The sequence below is a fragment of the Protopterus annectens genome, chromosome 8.part1 (genome assembly GCF_019279795.1).
Source record: "Protopterus annectens isolate FY-2018-M chromosome 8.part1, PAN1.0, whole genome shotgun sequence".
Lineage (NCBI taxonomy): Eukaryota > Metazoa > Chordata > Ceratodontiformes > Protopteridae > Protopterus > Protopterus annectens.
In genome coordinates this window covers 386,081,803-386,096,857 of record NC_056742.1, presented here as the reverse complement: position 1 = coordinate 386,096,857, position 15,055 = coordinate 386,081,803, and the positions used below count along the sequence as shown (strand labels likewise).

At 36.4% G+C, this 15,055-nt stretch overlaps 1 protein-coding gene across 1 annotated transcript in view; it reads left to right on the top strand.

Annotated features, from left to right (window-relative positions):
* The window catches only part of LOC122810137 (polycystic kidney disease protein 1-like 2), a 369,247-nt gene extending 361,839 nt beyond the window's left edge, over positions 1-7,408 (top strand). Inside the window, exon 4 of the mRNA XM_044081611.1 lies at positions 7,292-7,408. Coding sequence (XP_043937546.1) covers positions 7,292-7,408 — 117 coding nt within the window. The remainder of the gene's footprint in view (positions 1-7,291) is intronic.
* Positions 7,409-15,055: the final 7,647 nt, after the last annotated feature.

Sequence of the window (15,055 nt, the reverse complement as noted above, 5' to 3'; positions counted from 1 at the left end):
TCTATCTGATTGCCTTTTTTAGTTTGTTCTGGAACCTTACTCTTGCATTTTAAGGGAAAATAATTAGTTGTAATGAGCCTAGATGCAGAAAAATCTTTTAAGTCTTTAGAGTGGTACTGTTTATTTAAAGTCTTACAAATTATAACATCCTCTATTTTGCTTACTTTATTAGAATTATTTATAATGACTTCATAATGTATACTGAAGTTAGTTCACCTTTATCCCAAAGCATTAAAGGGAATGTCCATTCTCAAAATCACTCTATAATGGTTATTAACATTCTCAAATTTAACTAAGCAACTTTTTTTCCAATGAGTGTAATATCATTTTCTTAATGCCAGGTGATTATTCTAGCTAGCACTTCTTGGAGAATATAAGCACCTGTGGGGGAATCAATAATGGCATCCAGTGTACAGTAATTCGCAAACTTGGGCATGACATCTACAAACCTTGGATATCTGCTTTCACATAAAAGAAATATATGAAAAAGGGAAAACAGCCAGCACAGAACTCTGACAGATTCCACTAGTGACTACTGTATTAGATGAGAGTGTACCCCTAACTCTTACACTGTGGGCACAATCAGAAAACTAATTAGCATTCCATCAAGTAATATAGAGGGTAATATTTAATCTGGTAAGTTTATCAAACAATGTCTGCATGAAGAGGCATTACAACTGCTGTTCTCCAGATCTTAGGCCTATAACTTGCGGGCAAGATGAGTAACTTGAAAAGAGGTTCAGTAATTAATAATGTACTTGTGCCAACAAAAAGGCAGCTTAGTATATCGTCTGTGACCACAGAGCTATTAGTTTTTGTTTGGGTACTAGGAGTCTGGTTCATAAAGATAATGGGAGGAGCAGTGGTAAAAGATTCAAGGGAATTGACATTGGGATGTGTGGGGATTTGAGTTAAATTTGTCAACCAGGATATTTGGTCTGGCTTTTCCATCAGAATGGATAGTGCTGCTCACATTGTGTTTGGTGCAGTATTGGTTATTGCTTCTCATGCTATTAACAAAGTTGTAAAAAAAAAAAGCCTTAAAAGCCTTATGATTGTCATTCAAAGAGTTAGCTTTTACCCTTCAAAGAGTTAGCTGCCTTCAGTTCACATTTAGCCTTAATCTTTGTGTTGGTGCATTTAAGATGCCTATAGACCTACATTTAAGATGTCTATAGACCTACATTTAAGATGCCTATAGACCTATATTTAAGATGTCTATAGACCTACATTTAAGATAACTATAGACCTATATTTAAGATGCCTATAGACCTATATTTAAGATGCCTATAGACCTACATTTAAGATGTCTATAGACCTACATTTAAGATGCCTATAGACCTACATTTAAGATGTCTATAGACCTACATTTAAGATGCCTATAGACCTATATTTAAGATGCCTATAGACCTATATTTAAGATTCCTATAGACCTACATTTAAGATGTCTATAGACCTACATTTAAGATGCCTATAGACCTACATTTAAGATGTCTATAGACCTACATTTAAGATGCCTATAGACCTACATTTAAGATGTCTATAGACCTACATTTAAGATGCCTATAGACCTACATTTAAGATGTCTACAGACCTATTTACATTCCTCCTTAGGACTGATCTTTTTCTCCATCGATTATAAAATGTGTCTGTCTGAGAGTTCCACTGTAGAGGTTTGCCCTCAAATTCCTTACCATTCTCATGTTTTTAGGTACAAGCTTATCTCTGCATTGGCTGAGATGGCTCTAAAAATCATACATAAATGTGGTGGCTTTAAAGATCATGTCAGCAGGCAATATTAATTTTCATGGCAATGGTGACAGTGTGGTGGCCAGAAATGGTTAAGGAAGGGAGAATGTTAGTAGATATACAGGTAAAGGCAGCATTCATAATGGCAAAGTGAAATATATTTCTCCCCTTGGTGATAACTTGGGCAATTTGATATAGAGAATTTGTATTAATGAAATCTAGCGAATGTTGGACATAGTTATTGCTAGTTGTATAAGACAGTACATAATGAGGTAAAGATAACTGAAAGAAACTAAAATTAGGGTATTAAAACAAATAGGTATGGAGTACAGCCTATCACAGTACCTAATGAAGTCCTCAGGTGACATGGTGACATGAAAAGGGATCTGTAGTTAGCACTGCTGTAGTAATTGACTTTCTCAGATGTGACCAATATGGAAGCAAGTTCAAATTCAGAATCTTGAAGTATTTAGTGAGATCTAGTGTTTAAGATGCTAAAGCAGAGGTGCTGTACCCTGTTATAGATAGTGTTATCAGAACATTGAAACCAAGTTTCCATTACATCACATAGATGAATGGACTTCAGTTTCAGGAAAGCCTTCAAATCAGGTAAATTATTGTTCAGGCACCAAGCACTGAGAAGACCCACTTTAATGTAGGCCACATTAAAATTTGCTAGATTGAAATGTCTAACAAATGAACTTTGCCTAAAAAATTCAATATGAAAACAGAAAGGTCTTACTGAATATGCAGAAACCCTGAAAAGACAAAGGTGAATGCCAACCTTGCTAGCCTGTCAACCACTGGCTGACACATTGTTTCCCTCTGGAATGACACTAGTTAATATGCCACTTGTTAAAATCAATTATTTTTATTTGAAATTCTCAGTGAACACAGGATATCATTCAAGGCAAGTGTCTTACCTTCCTCAGACAAATGTATAATGAGCTCAACTATATCATAATATTATACTAGAATACTAGCCTAATGACTCAATGGGCCATTTTAAGCCTAGCCAAGTTCCCCAAAATAACATTTGATAGGTAATGGCTCCCAAATGTTTTGTGGAAGGTGTATATTCTCAGGTAGATAAACATTTACCAGCTTCCTCTCTCTCTAGTGGACATGTGGGTGGCAGACCAGGAATATATTTGCAGTTCCTCATCCACTGATCCAGGTTCTTCTTGAATAAATGCAGGGAAGGACTATGCTTCCCATGGATAGGAAGCCTGTAACAGAGAAGGGGGAGCCTCTGAGACACATACCTGTCTTATGTTGCTGGGGAGGTTTAGGTCCCTAGATTGGGTCTTTATGATGCTAGCAATTTTCCAGATGTGTAACAGGTCTATTAGTTCTAGATCTGAAGAAGTTTTGTAGACTGGGCCTAGGCCTCTAGGAAACTGAATACTGGGACACTGATTTGAGGTGGCCCACATAGGACTTGTTTTCTACCCCTTGTGTTCTTTTTGTGAGACAATTTTTGTGGACTCTCCAGTTGCTGCATATACCTGGTGAGGCACATACCAAAGGTGGTGCTGTACTCAATGATAGTTTTGATGAGGGAAGCATATAATGGGATAATGACTTGTCTGAACCTAGATGCTATACTTTTACTTATAAATTTTACAACATGGAAAGATTTTTACACCTCAGTAGATTCATATTGGTCAAATGGCAAATCCCTGTCTGCATGTGTTCCCAAGTCCCTGACTACTTGTTTTACTCTAAGGGATGTATAATCAATGTGATAGTTTCCAGGGCTGACAGTCTTGTTGAAAGTTACAATGATACACTTCTTAGCATTGAGTTCTAAGCCATGACTCTGGCACCAGTTACCCTCCTGGAGGACATGAGTTCACTATGCATCACTCTCCCGGGGTACAGCATATAAGGTAATGTACCGCAATGTGGGCAACAATGATAGTGTGCTCATACTTGGGGTGAAGGGACCTATAAGCTCTGGTCACAGCCCTAATCCTGGCACCAGAGTGACAGGCGACCATGACCCTGTCCTTCAACAGCCTGGTGAGTGTAGCATCATTGTCCCTAACTATACAATTACCTATTGCTAATATATTGATATTTGTGGCTACAGACTGAGGAGTCATTATGGGAGTAAACATAGAGCCAGGATGACTCACATTAGTTGAGGGGGGAGGTGCAAGTGACAATGTGTTATACTGAACCGTGATATGTAGCCACAGTTTTTTCAAATTAAGTCTTCATGGCCGAGGTAATAATTTTTGAACAACTTTAGCAAAAGTGGGTCTGTTGTTAAGTGTTTGCATAGTAGTGTTAAGCTTTTTACTGACGTGCACATGTGACCAAATTTATTAGCAATTTACATCTCTCACAAGTAAGTAAATGATAAAAGACTATGATTGTCTGTAAGCTTGATACAGTTATTACACTGTCTCCAAAAGTGATCAAGTTGGTAAAAGAAGGGAACAGAGCAAAATATGAGTCCATGTCAATAGACACCAATACATGCCAGATGTTAGTAACTGCCTAACTGTTGAAGTACTACAGACATAAAGCCAACTGTCCTACAATAAAAGAATAAAGAAAATACTAGATTCAGTTTTAACTAGAAAGATCTGTTCCTGTGAATTGGCAGATTTAAATTTTTATATGCAGAGTCATTAGATAGTTGAATGTAATCTTTTGTTAGATAACACTATACTAGTGGATAGTGTTATCCACATATTTCCAGTACTTAAAGTTCTTAGACATAACGCAGCAGAGACAGGTGGCCTGTCTGAGTCTAGCAATTCTTATAACCCTAGCAGTATCCCCCTGTTTTTGATAAACCTAATGTTGAACTTGTTTGGGGTAATTTAACCACTGTGAATGCAATATAAGTTTATCTGGTAAGTGGAGGGGTAGCTTGTATGAATGTTAAGCAGATTAAATGTAATTTGGTGCAGTCTCAAAAATATTGAAAAGGAAATTAGTTTGGTTAATGTAGGTAATAAAAGTTTAAAAGTTGTCCTAAGTCTTTTATGTATATGAAATGGTTAAGTGATGAAAAAATGGCTACAGATAATTTTGAATTGATTAAGAAAAGGTAATAAAGAATCCTTCGAGGGTCATATAGTATTAAGGAAGTTCACACTGCACATGTTTCTCAAACAGCTGATAAGTTGTTTACTGCTGTGGGCAGTACTATTCCTCTAATTAGTAAAAATCAAGTACTGGTATGACTCAGTAATAAGAGACATTAACATTTTGTTGCCTAGAATCAGCAGTAAAAAGTAAATGTGAGTTCTCTTATAGGAATTAGAATGAACTATATTTGTACAGCTTTATAATGGCTTACACTAGGTAGTAAAAGTTAGGGTTTGGTTATAATTATTGCGGGTACTAATGATGTTGGGAAGACCAATGATTCTGAGTTTTTAAATGCAGTGAGTGAGGTTATCAGACTGAGTAAAACTAAAGGTTTATATTCGTAATGATGTACATCATTCCTTCACCAAGATTTAATTTAAATTTGAAAAATGTGGCTTGGGACCTCACTAATCTTATTAGAAGAGAGTGCCTGGGGGATTCATTTAAGAGAGTCACTATATTCGAGGATATGATAATGCAATCAAAATTTTTTGTACAGCTATTTTACATTTAACACAATAAAAGGCAGCCAACAGTCCTTGGAGTAAAAGCTCCATAGTAAAAATAAGAGCAATAAATAAAAATATATCAAGTCCCACTACAGAGCTACCACAGTACACATTGCTCTAGGCAGAAGTCTATAACATATAACAATATCTGATGCATTAACAAAAATGAAACTATAAACAAATAACATAAAATAACTCAGGTTTATTTATTATAAACCTGAGTTATTTTATGTTATTCATTTATAGTTTCATTTTTGTTATTGCATCAGATATTGTTATATGTTATAGACTTCTGCCTAGAGCAACGTGTACTGTGGTAGCTCCATAGTGGGACTTGATATATTTTTATTTTATATTTAAGTCATAATGGAAATAAGTTTTACTAGAAAAATTAACTAGTGACAAAAAGTGTTTCAGAGATACTTTAACTGATCAGCATAGTCTAGTAAAATAATAAACATTTTTATTTATTTATAAGTAATGCGAAGAGTAATGTGATAAAATTCCATTTTTGAAAGCTAAAGACTAACAGTATTTTGATCTGGTTTTGATAACAATGACTTGGTACTCTACTATTATCTTTTCAGAAATATTGTGGGTATTTCAATTACAGAAGGAACAAAAAGTGAGGGAGTGTGCCCATCTATGTAAAAATTAACTTAATTCCTCTTTAATTTATGTAAAAAAGCACACCAAGGTACCAAAAAATCACCATTAAAAAGTCCAAGGTACTCAAAGAAGGGAAGTCCAGCCACAAGGTGAATAAAAACAGCTTTATTCCAACAAACCAAACCACATTAACGTTACTGCAGACTGAAAAAAATAAAAATACACAGTTTTTATATTCTCAACAGTTAAAACAATTAAACAATGAATCAATTATCCAAAGACTTTTAAGGAAACTTTAACCCTTTGACAATAAGCATATAGTGAACATGTGAACTCAATAATTTAAATACCAATAAGACTTAAAAAGATTGAAAAAACAGGAACTTAGGTATATCCTTTAAGTCAAAACAAACTTTAAAATAGTTAAGCATTAAAAAATGACCTTAAATTAAAAAAAAAAGCTATCACAAATATAAAATATTCCAACTTGAATGTATAGTAAAAAAATTGTACTTTAGCTCCATCTAGTGACCTTTAAACAGAATGTAATCCAGCATAGGTAAAAACTAATACTAAAATATATGTAACATTAAGTCTTATAAAATCATTCCTTTTTGAAAAAAGTTATTTCAAATACATGGTGTGTGTACATAAAAATTGTGTTTAAAAACTTTTAGTATGTAAAACCTAAATGTTAAAAAGACTCAATATTATAAGTATTATTAAATTATTTTGTAAGGAGTATGGGTAACTTAATCTAAAGCTTGGCAGCTCTTAATTTGAGCAAGGGAGCTATAGATATGTTCTCATTTAACTCTGGTGGTCTATTTGCTTGAAGAGTGATTTGACACTATAGCTCCGTATGCTCGATTCTCTCCTCCCATAATCCTCCCTGTCCATCCATTTTGACACTTTCTACTACAAAAAACAAATAGCGGCATTCCTACATTCTAAAGCATTAGTCTCTCTTTTGGTCTGTTAATCGTAACAGTGTTCATATATTCTTTTCCTGAGCTTATGCTCAGTCTTTCCAACATAGAAAGCCTTACATTCCCGACATTCTGCCAAATATACTAGACCACTGGATTCACAATTACTAAACTCTTTTCCTATTAAATATATGTTCCTACTTTCCAAGTGTACACTTTCCTTATTCATTATATATCCACACTGTGTGCAGTGCCCGCGCTTATATGTACCATTCCTCTTACTTGTTGTTTTTTTTTCGGTCCAAGGTCATGTTCCATCAAATTTTTCAAACTACAGGAATTTTTGTATACAATTTTCACTTTATTCTTTGATATTCTATCTAGGTCTGTAAAGGCAACAAACTTATTCCATTCCTTATCAAATACCTTTCTGGTCATATTGGCATTGGCATTGAATTCCAAGACCAGCGGCCTACCAAAATTTTCTACATTTTCCTTTGAAGGACTGTCACCCTCCTGAATCTTTACTTCTAATATAGGTTTAAACCTGTCCATTCTCCCTCCATGGATTTCATTTTCTACTCGGTCAATCAGCCAGTGGGGGTAATTTCTAGCCTTAAACATTTTTTTCAAAAAATCCATTTCCTTCAAAAATTCATCATTATTAGATGGCATTCTACATGACCTGATATATTGGCCCTTAACTATATTTTTCTTATAGTGCATGGGATGTGCACCATCAAAGTGTAAATATGAATTGGAGTGTGTATTCTTTCTATAAACTTTTGAATTTAATTACTTATTTTCTTTGTAGATTTCCACGTCTAAATATTGTAATTTGTCTTGACTGACTTTATATGTAAAATCCAAAAAATTAGTACTCTTATTTAAAAAAACTATAACATCAAGTATCTCTTCTTTTGGGGCTATCCACAAGATACAGATATCATTCAAAAATCTTTTATACATTGTCCAACTTTGATTATATATGGAATTTAAAACTTTCTTTTCCTCCCATCTTGCCAAGACTAGGTTTGCATATGTGGGTACACAGGCTAAGCCCATTACCACCCCTTTTATCTGGTGAAAAAATTCATCCTTAAAATAAATGAAATTGTATCTCAATATTAAGTCTGTTAGCTGCATCACAACTACACATTCATTTTGTGTTAAGGTATTGTCTTCAAAAATAATTTCTTCTACCAGAATTAAACCTTCCGAATGAGGTATATTAGAAAATAAATCAATCACATCTATGGTTTAAAAGGACATATTCTCTCTAAACAGGTCATGCTTTAAACATCTTAAAAAGTCCCATGAGTCCCGTAGGATATTTTTTTCTTTTTAACCATAGACCTTTCAATTTTGTGTCTACATATTTGGCCAATGGGAAGGTTTTTGACCCATCTACTGAAACTGTGGGTCTTAATGGTGGATCAGTCCCATTTTTATGAATTTTGGGGATTCCAAATATTGTAGGAATCCTCTGTTTATCTACTTTTAAATAGTTCAAGGTTTTCTGATCAATCAATCCTTAAATAAATAAATCCTCCAAAACCATATCAATCCTTCTGTAAGCTATATTGATTTCATTCTTCGATGCACTAGAGTACCTACTTGAATCCCTTAAAATATCATTAATTTTCCCTTCATACATGAACCAGTCCATCAACACAGTCCCCCTCCCTTGTCCAGCTTCAGTACCCTTAAATTACTATAATTCCTAAGTTCCCTCAGAATACTATTCTCCTATGGGTTTAAATTTGTCTTGTATTTTACTATATGATAGTTTTTTCTGATTTCACTGACTTCTGATGGAGTTTTTTAAGAAACATTAATGTGGTTAGGTTCATTGGAATAAAGCTGTTTTTATTCGCTTTGTGGCTTGACTTCCCTTCTTTGGGTACCTCTTTAATTTACAAAGGGGTTGAATTCTGAGCTCCTTTTGCAGTCAAATTCAATAAACCCTACATGGTCTGTTTCTACCATGTGCTCATCGTGCTGGTAGCACAGAGTTTTAGATTCAGTAAGCACATGTAGAGATGCACACCATCATGCAAACAAGGTAAACACTGTGACATGCTAACTACAACATAAGATGCTGAACCGCATGTTAATCAACCAATACACCATGGTGGAGGTATTCAACAAGCTATAAACAGCCATGTAGACTCAGTGCTGGTTTTCCTTGCAAATTCCAAAACCTATTGAAATACAGCCATGGAAAGGAGTCTACACAGACAGAATGTGAGGGGCTGCTGCTGCTTTGATTCATTTGTATGTGCAACAGGCTGAAGTGTATGTGCTGCTACTGCCAATAGACCTTGGCCAAGAATGAGAAGAGTTTTCAGGCCCCACTTAACTTTTCACAACCTAAATGATGTGGAAATTGTAGAGCACTACAGAGTGGATAGGGAGACTCTACAGGAAGTCTGCAACCTTTGTCGTCCTAAACTCAGAGACAAGGCCATCTAAGAGGAACCCATCCCAGTGGAGACATTGGTATGTGTAGCACTTAGAATTTTAGCTACAAGTACTTTTCCAAGACCAACAGGGGACATGCTGGGGGTGTTACAGGCATCGGCATCCAGGATCCTCCATCATATCCTGAATGCTATGCTCCAGCATGCCAGTGACTGCATATATTTTCCCCTTACACCTGAGGAGAGGGGCAGAAATATGCAGGAGTTCTACCATGTAGCATACTACCCTCAAGTGCTGGGTGCCATAGACTGTACAAATATAGAACTGAAGGCACCACCTAGAGATCAGGGTAGGCTCTACATAAACAGAAAGGGCTACCACTCTATTAACTGCCAAGTCATGTGTAATGCCAAGGGAATCATCTTGAATGTGTGTGCTGGCACCCGTGACAGTTACCACGACTCGGATATCTGACACACCTCCCACCTGTATCAGATGTTCGCTGGGGGGATATTCCTCAGGGTCATTTACTGGGAGAAACAGGTTATGCACGGGATCCATGGCTGATGACACCCATCAGAAATGCACACACACCCACTGAAGAATGCCATAATGAGGCACATGCTCAGACCATAAATATTATAGAGCATGTGTCTGGGCTGATTAAGTCATGGATCTGATATCTAGATACATCTGGGGGAAGCCCTGCAGTACAATCCATGGACATGTGCTGAAATATTAACTGTATGTGCCATGTCGCTAAATCCTATTCATATGTATTTACACATTTCTGAATTTATCTTAATTTCTTTGTACAAAGTTTTGATTTGTTATACTATGTAATTTGTAATTTGGTGATGTGTCATAATTTCTATAACCTGATTGTACTGGAGCTTTTCTCCCCGGACCGTCACTGAAAATGGGCTTTTTATGGCCCAGTGGACTTCCCCAGTCATAAAACCTAAATAAATAAATTAATAAATAAATGTTACATAACATCATCCTGAGAAAACAGCTTCAACAGGAACAGCAAAGGGAAGGAGCACACATCCCACAACCAATGCCAAGTACACCACAGCCACAAGCAGATGAGGAGTCAGAGGGGGATCCACCAGCTGCTGTGGGTGTAGGCATATGTAGGAGTGCTCAATATGCCCTCACATTGGCTAAGAGACAATGCATAGCACATTCACTCACCACCTAAGGGCATAAAACCTTCCTCCTACACAAATACATATAGTAACATTGGTGTCAGGCAACTCTCACAACCTTTACCTCTCCATGTATTGTGTACTGCTTGTATCAGACAGAATAATTGTGTAATAATATGAATGAGTGGCATATCCTTGCATATTGTTACTTGGTAGTGTAAGCAAATAAAACGTGGGAGATTTGTATAGAACTGAACCTTAACATGTTACAGCAGAGACATATTTGACATAGATGTGTAGACTGGATGCAAAAAGGAGAGTAACGATAGCAACAAATCCCTGTTTGTACCATAACAGAAATGCATCTTTTCTCCCCCACCCCCAAAAGAACAGGCAAATGACACATTTGGCTAACAAAGCATCATTGAAATGCTAAAAGTGCTATCAAATTGCCTGTCCCTGAAACATGTATACAGATTTACTACAGAATAGTCCATGTAAAGGTATTACCAGTCGTGTATACCTGGGAAATGTCCTGACAAACTTGCCCATGCCATCAGTATACTTCTATCTAATGCATAGAAATAAAAGTGTAAAAGCTGTGCTAACAAAATATATATATATATATATATATACACACACACACACACACACACACACACACACACACACACACACACACACACAAACACACACACACACACACACACACATATATATATAACTATTAAACATATTACTCACAATTACATGTCAGCATATGCAGTGTGTATCTGACAAAATGCAGACATACCTACTCATAATCAGTAATCCTCTGTGCAGATATATCCCAAAATAATAGCCTCTCTTCTGTGTTCACCACATAAACAAGTCTGCTCGCCTTCACTTTCTCTAGCTACATGGTTGCCTTATCATGTAGATTCAGGGCTGTCAGCACGGTAAAGACGCAAATGAGGTGTGAACTCATTAGAATTGCTGAATCCCAAATCCTTGGCTCCATGTATCAAATGTAAACATTGTACAGACACTCCCTCAGTGTCAGTGTTTGTTTTTAATGGATTGCGACTGTGAATGCTTACTGGTTGGGAGAAGGTAAACATAACAGCAACGCATACTGCCCTATATTCAGTGGGTGTATCAGGTTAGACTTACAAAGTGTTAGCTGTACTTCTGTCAAGGTTGGAAATGTAAGTAAGCAGCACATAATTCATAGATTATGTTCATGAACATCCAACCTCCCATTTGTTTGTTGTCAACTGAATATGATATTATTCCCATGTAATATCCCAACACATGTTAAGGCCAATGATATAGAATGGCTTACAGACTCCATGTCTCAGAGTACAGGTCAGATAACAGAAGAATGACCAACAAACACAGAGAGGTAACACAGAGCTGTATATTCCCAAGCAATAATCATAACTGGTTGTATGATCACTTAGTGCACTACATCCAAAAATAATAAATGTACAAATAACGGTTGTATGGTGTCATATTACTGTAGATGATATCGCAGTTGGTTGTGTGCAGAAAGATTTCAGTTCCCTGTTGTACAGCTGTTTGTGTGGCAAAGAAGGATAAGGCACCTTTATTGTGTTCTGAAGGTTCAGTGCATTGAGAGATAGAAATACCTCGCACATGTAGTGTGTATGTCATACTTTCCTTTTACTCATGTCAGCTACTTTTCCCTTGTTTTCCTTTTTTTCCTCTTTATTATTATTATTATTATTATTATTTTTTTTTTTTTTTGTCCAGTGTTTGTGTGATGCAGCTCTTAGTGCAATCACAGGAACAGCGGAAGTGAATAGCAGTTTGGCTATGCTTATCTCTTTGCAAGAAGTGTGGTAGTACACAAACTGGACAACTGGACCACCCTGGAAGCAAACAGAACTCAGACAGCCAAAATTAGAAACTGGATACATTCAATTCATTCTACTGGGTACTGAGCAAACCCACTAAGCAGTGTTGCATGACAGTTAACAGAGAGACTTTAAGAATGATTATTAAATTATAGAATGTCATGTAACTAGTTCTGTGGCAGCAAGTGTTAGTGTGGGGCTGGAGTACAGATAGTCCTGGATTCTAGTAAAGGGTGAGCAACCTTTATTTGCTGTTGTGACATTGCAGATGATAGCAATGAACTGAAACACGAATGACTGTTATTTCAACTTTCTAGTGGCAACAGGTGTAAGTCTAGGACTGCCATACACATGGTCCTGGGTTCTAATACAGGATATTCCATACACTTTTACTGTTGTTCCAATTCCCATTATATCCACTCTCACCTATAACACTTTAGCTAGTGGAGCTGATATCAATTATATGTATAAGGGATGAGACACTGTTATCATGTTAACAGATTAACCTTCCAATTGCCATTATTTCATTCCTTACTGCTTTGCACTGCTGCTCTCTGCTTACCATCACACAAACACATTGCTCAGGCGTGAGCACTCCAGTAAACACAATAAGTGGAATCGGTGGGAAAACAACAGTCTCCATTGCTGTTGGTCTGCTGGTAGACATGGCTGGCATTAATGGGGAAGGTGCCAGATTTAGGGCACAGTGGTGGAGTATCCAGGAGTCCAGGATGTTTATTGGGCTCTTAATAAAGCCCCACAGCCACAGGCTTCTGTCTTTTCTAATTTCTCCAAATCTTTTGGGTTTCTAATACCATGATGGGAATGGACCCCATTCCTAACTCAAAGTGTTATTAAAGTTCATGAAATTAGTATTGTTTCGATCTTTGATTTCAGACAAAAGTGCTCTTTGCTACACCCACAATGTGCCCAGTAATGACTGCTTCTGCAATTCATACGGGGTTACATGGATTGGTAACATATATAAATATGTTTGTAAATTATTTTTTATAAGACCCATTGCTCCTACTACTATTGGAACAATCTGGGCATCTTTCTTCCACATTGCTCTCATTTCTGCCTGCAAAGCCTGGTATTTTATGACTTTGTGGAACTGTGTAATAATATGAATAAATGTCATATCCTTGCATATTGTCACTTGGTAGTATAAGCAAGTAAAATGTGGGAGATTAGAACTGAACCTTAACATGTGACAGCAGAGACATATTTGACTTAGATGTGTAGGCTGGATGCAAAAATAGAGAGTAACGATAGCAACAAATCCCTGTTTGTACCATAACAAAAATGCATCTTTGCTCCCCCACTCCCAAAAGAACAGGCAAATGACACATTTGGCTAACAAAGCATCATTGAAATGCTAAAAGTGCTATCAAATTGCCTGTCCCTGAAACATGTCTACAGATTTACTACAGAATAGTCCATGTAAAGGTATTACCAGTCGTGTATACCTGGGTAATGTCCTGACAAACTTACCCATGTCATCAGTATACTTCTAGCTAATGCATAGAAATAAAAGTGTAAAAGCTGTGCTAATCAAAAAAAAAAATATATATATATATATATATATATATATCTACACAAACACACACACATATATATAACTATTAAACATATTACTCACAATTACATGTCAGCATATGCAGTGTGTAGCTGACAAAATGCAGGCATACCTTCTCATAATCAGTAATCCTCTTTGCAGATATATCCCAAAATAATAGCCTCTCTTCTGTGTTCACCACATAAACAAGTCTGCTCGCCTTCAGTTTCCCTAGCTACATGGTTGCCTTCTCATGTAGATTCAGGGCTGTCAGCATGGTAAAGACGCAAATGAGGTGTGAACTCATTAGAATTGCTGAATACCAAATCCTTGGCTCCATGTAGCAAATGTAAACATTGTACAGACATTCCCTCAGTGTTTGTTTTTAATGGATTGTGACTGTGAATGCATGCTGGTTGGGAGAAGGTAAACATAACAGCAACACATACTGCCCTATATTCAGTGGGTGCATCAGGTTAGACTTACAAAGTGTTAGCTGTACTTCTGTCAAGGTTGGAAATGGAAGTAAGCAGCACATAATTCATAGGTTATGTTCATGAACATCCAACCTCTCATTTGTTTGTTGTCAACTGAATATGATATTATTCCCATGTAATATCCCAACACATGTTAAGGCCAATGATATAGAATGGCTTACAGACTCCATGTCTCAGAGTACAGGTCAGATAACAGAAGAATGACCAACAAACACAGAGAGGTAACACAGAGCTGTATATTTCCAAGCAATAATCATAACTGGTTGTATGATCACTTAGTGCACTACATCCAAAAATAATAAATGTACAAATAACAGTTGTATGGTGTCATATTACTGTAGATGATATCGCAGTTGGTTGTGTGCAGAAAGATTTCAGTTCCCTGTTGTAAAGCTGTTTGTGTGGCAAAGAAGGATAAGGCACCTTTATTGTGTTCTGAAGGTTCAGTGCAGTGAGAGATAGAAATACCTCACACATGTATTGTGTATGTCATACATTCCTTTTACTCATGTCAGCTACTTTTCCCTTGTTTTTCTTTTTTCCTCTTTTTTATTATTATTATTATTATTATTATTATTATTATTATTATTATTATTAATTTTTTTTGTCCAGTGTTTGTGTGATGCAGCGCTTAGTGCAATCATAGGAACAGCGGGAGT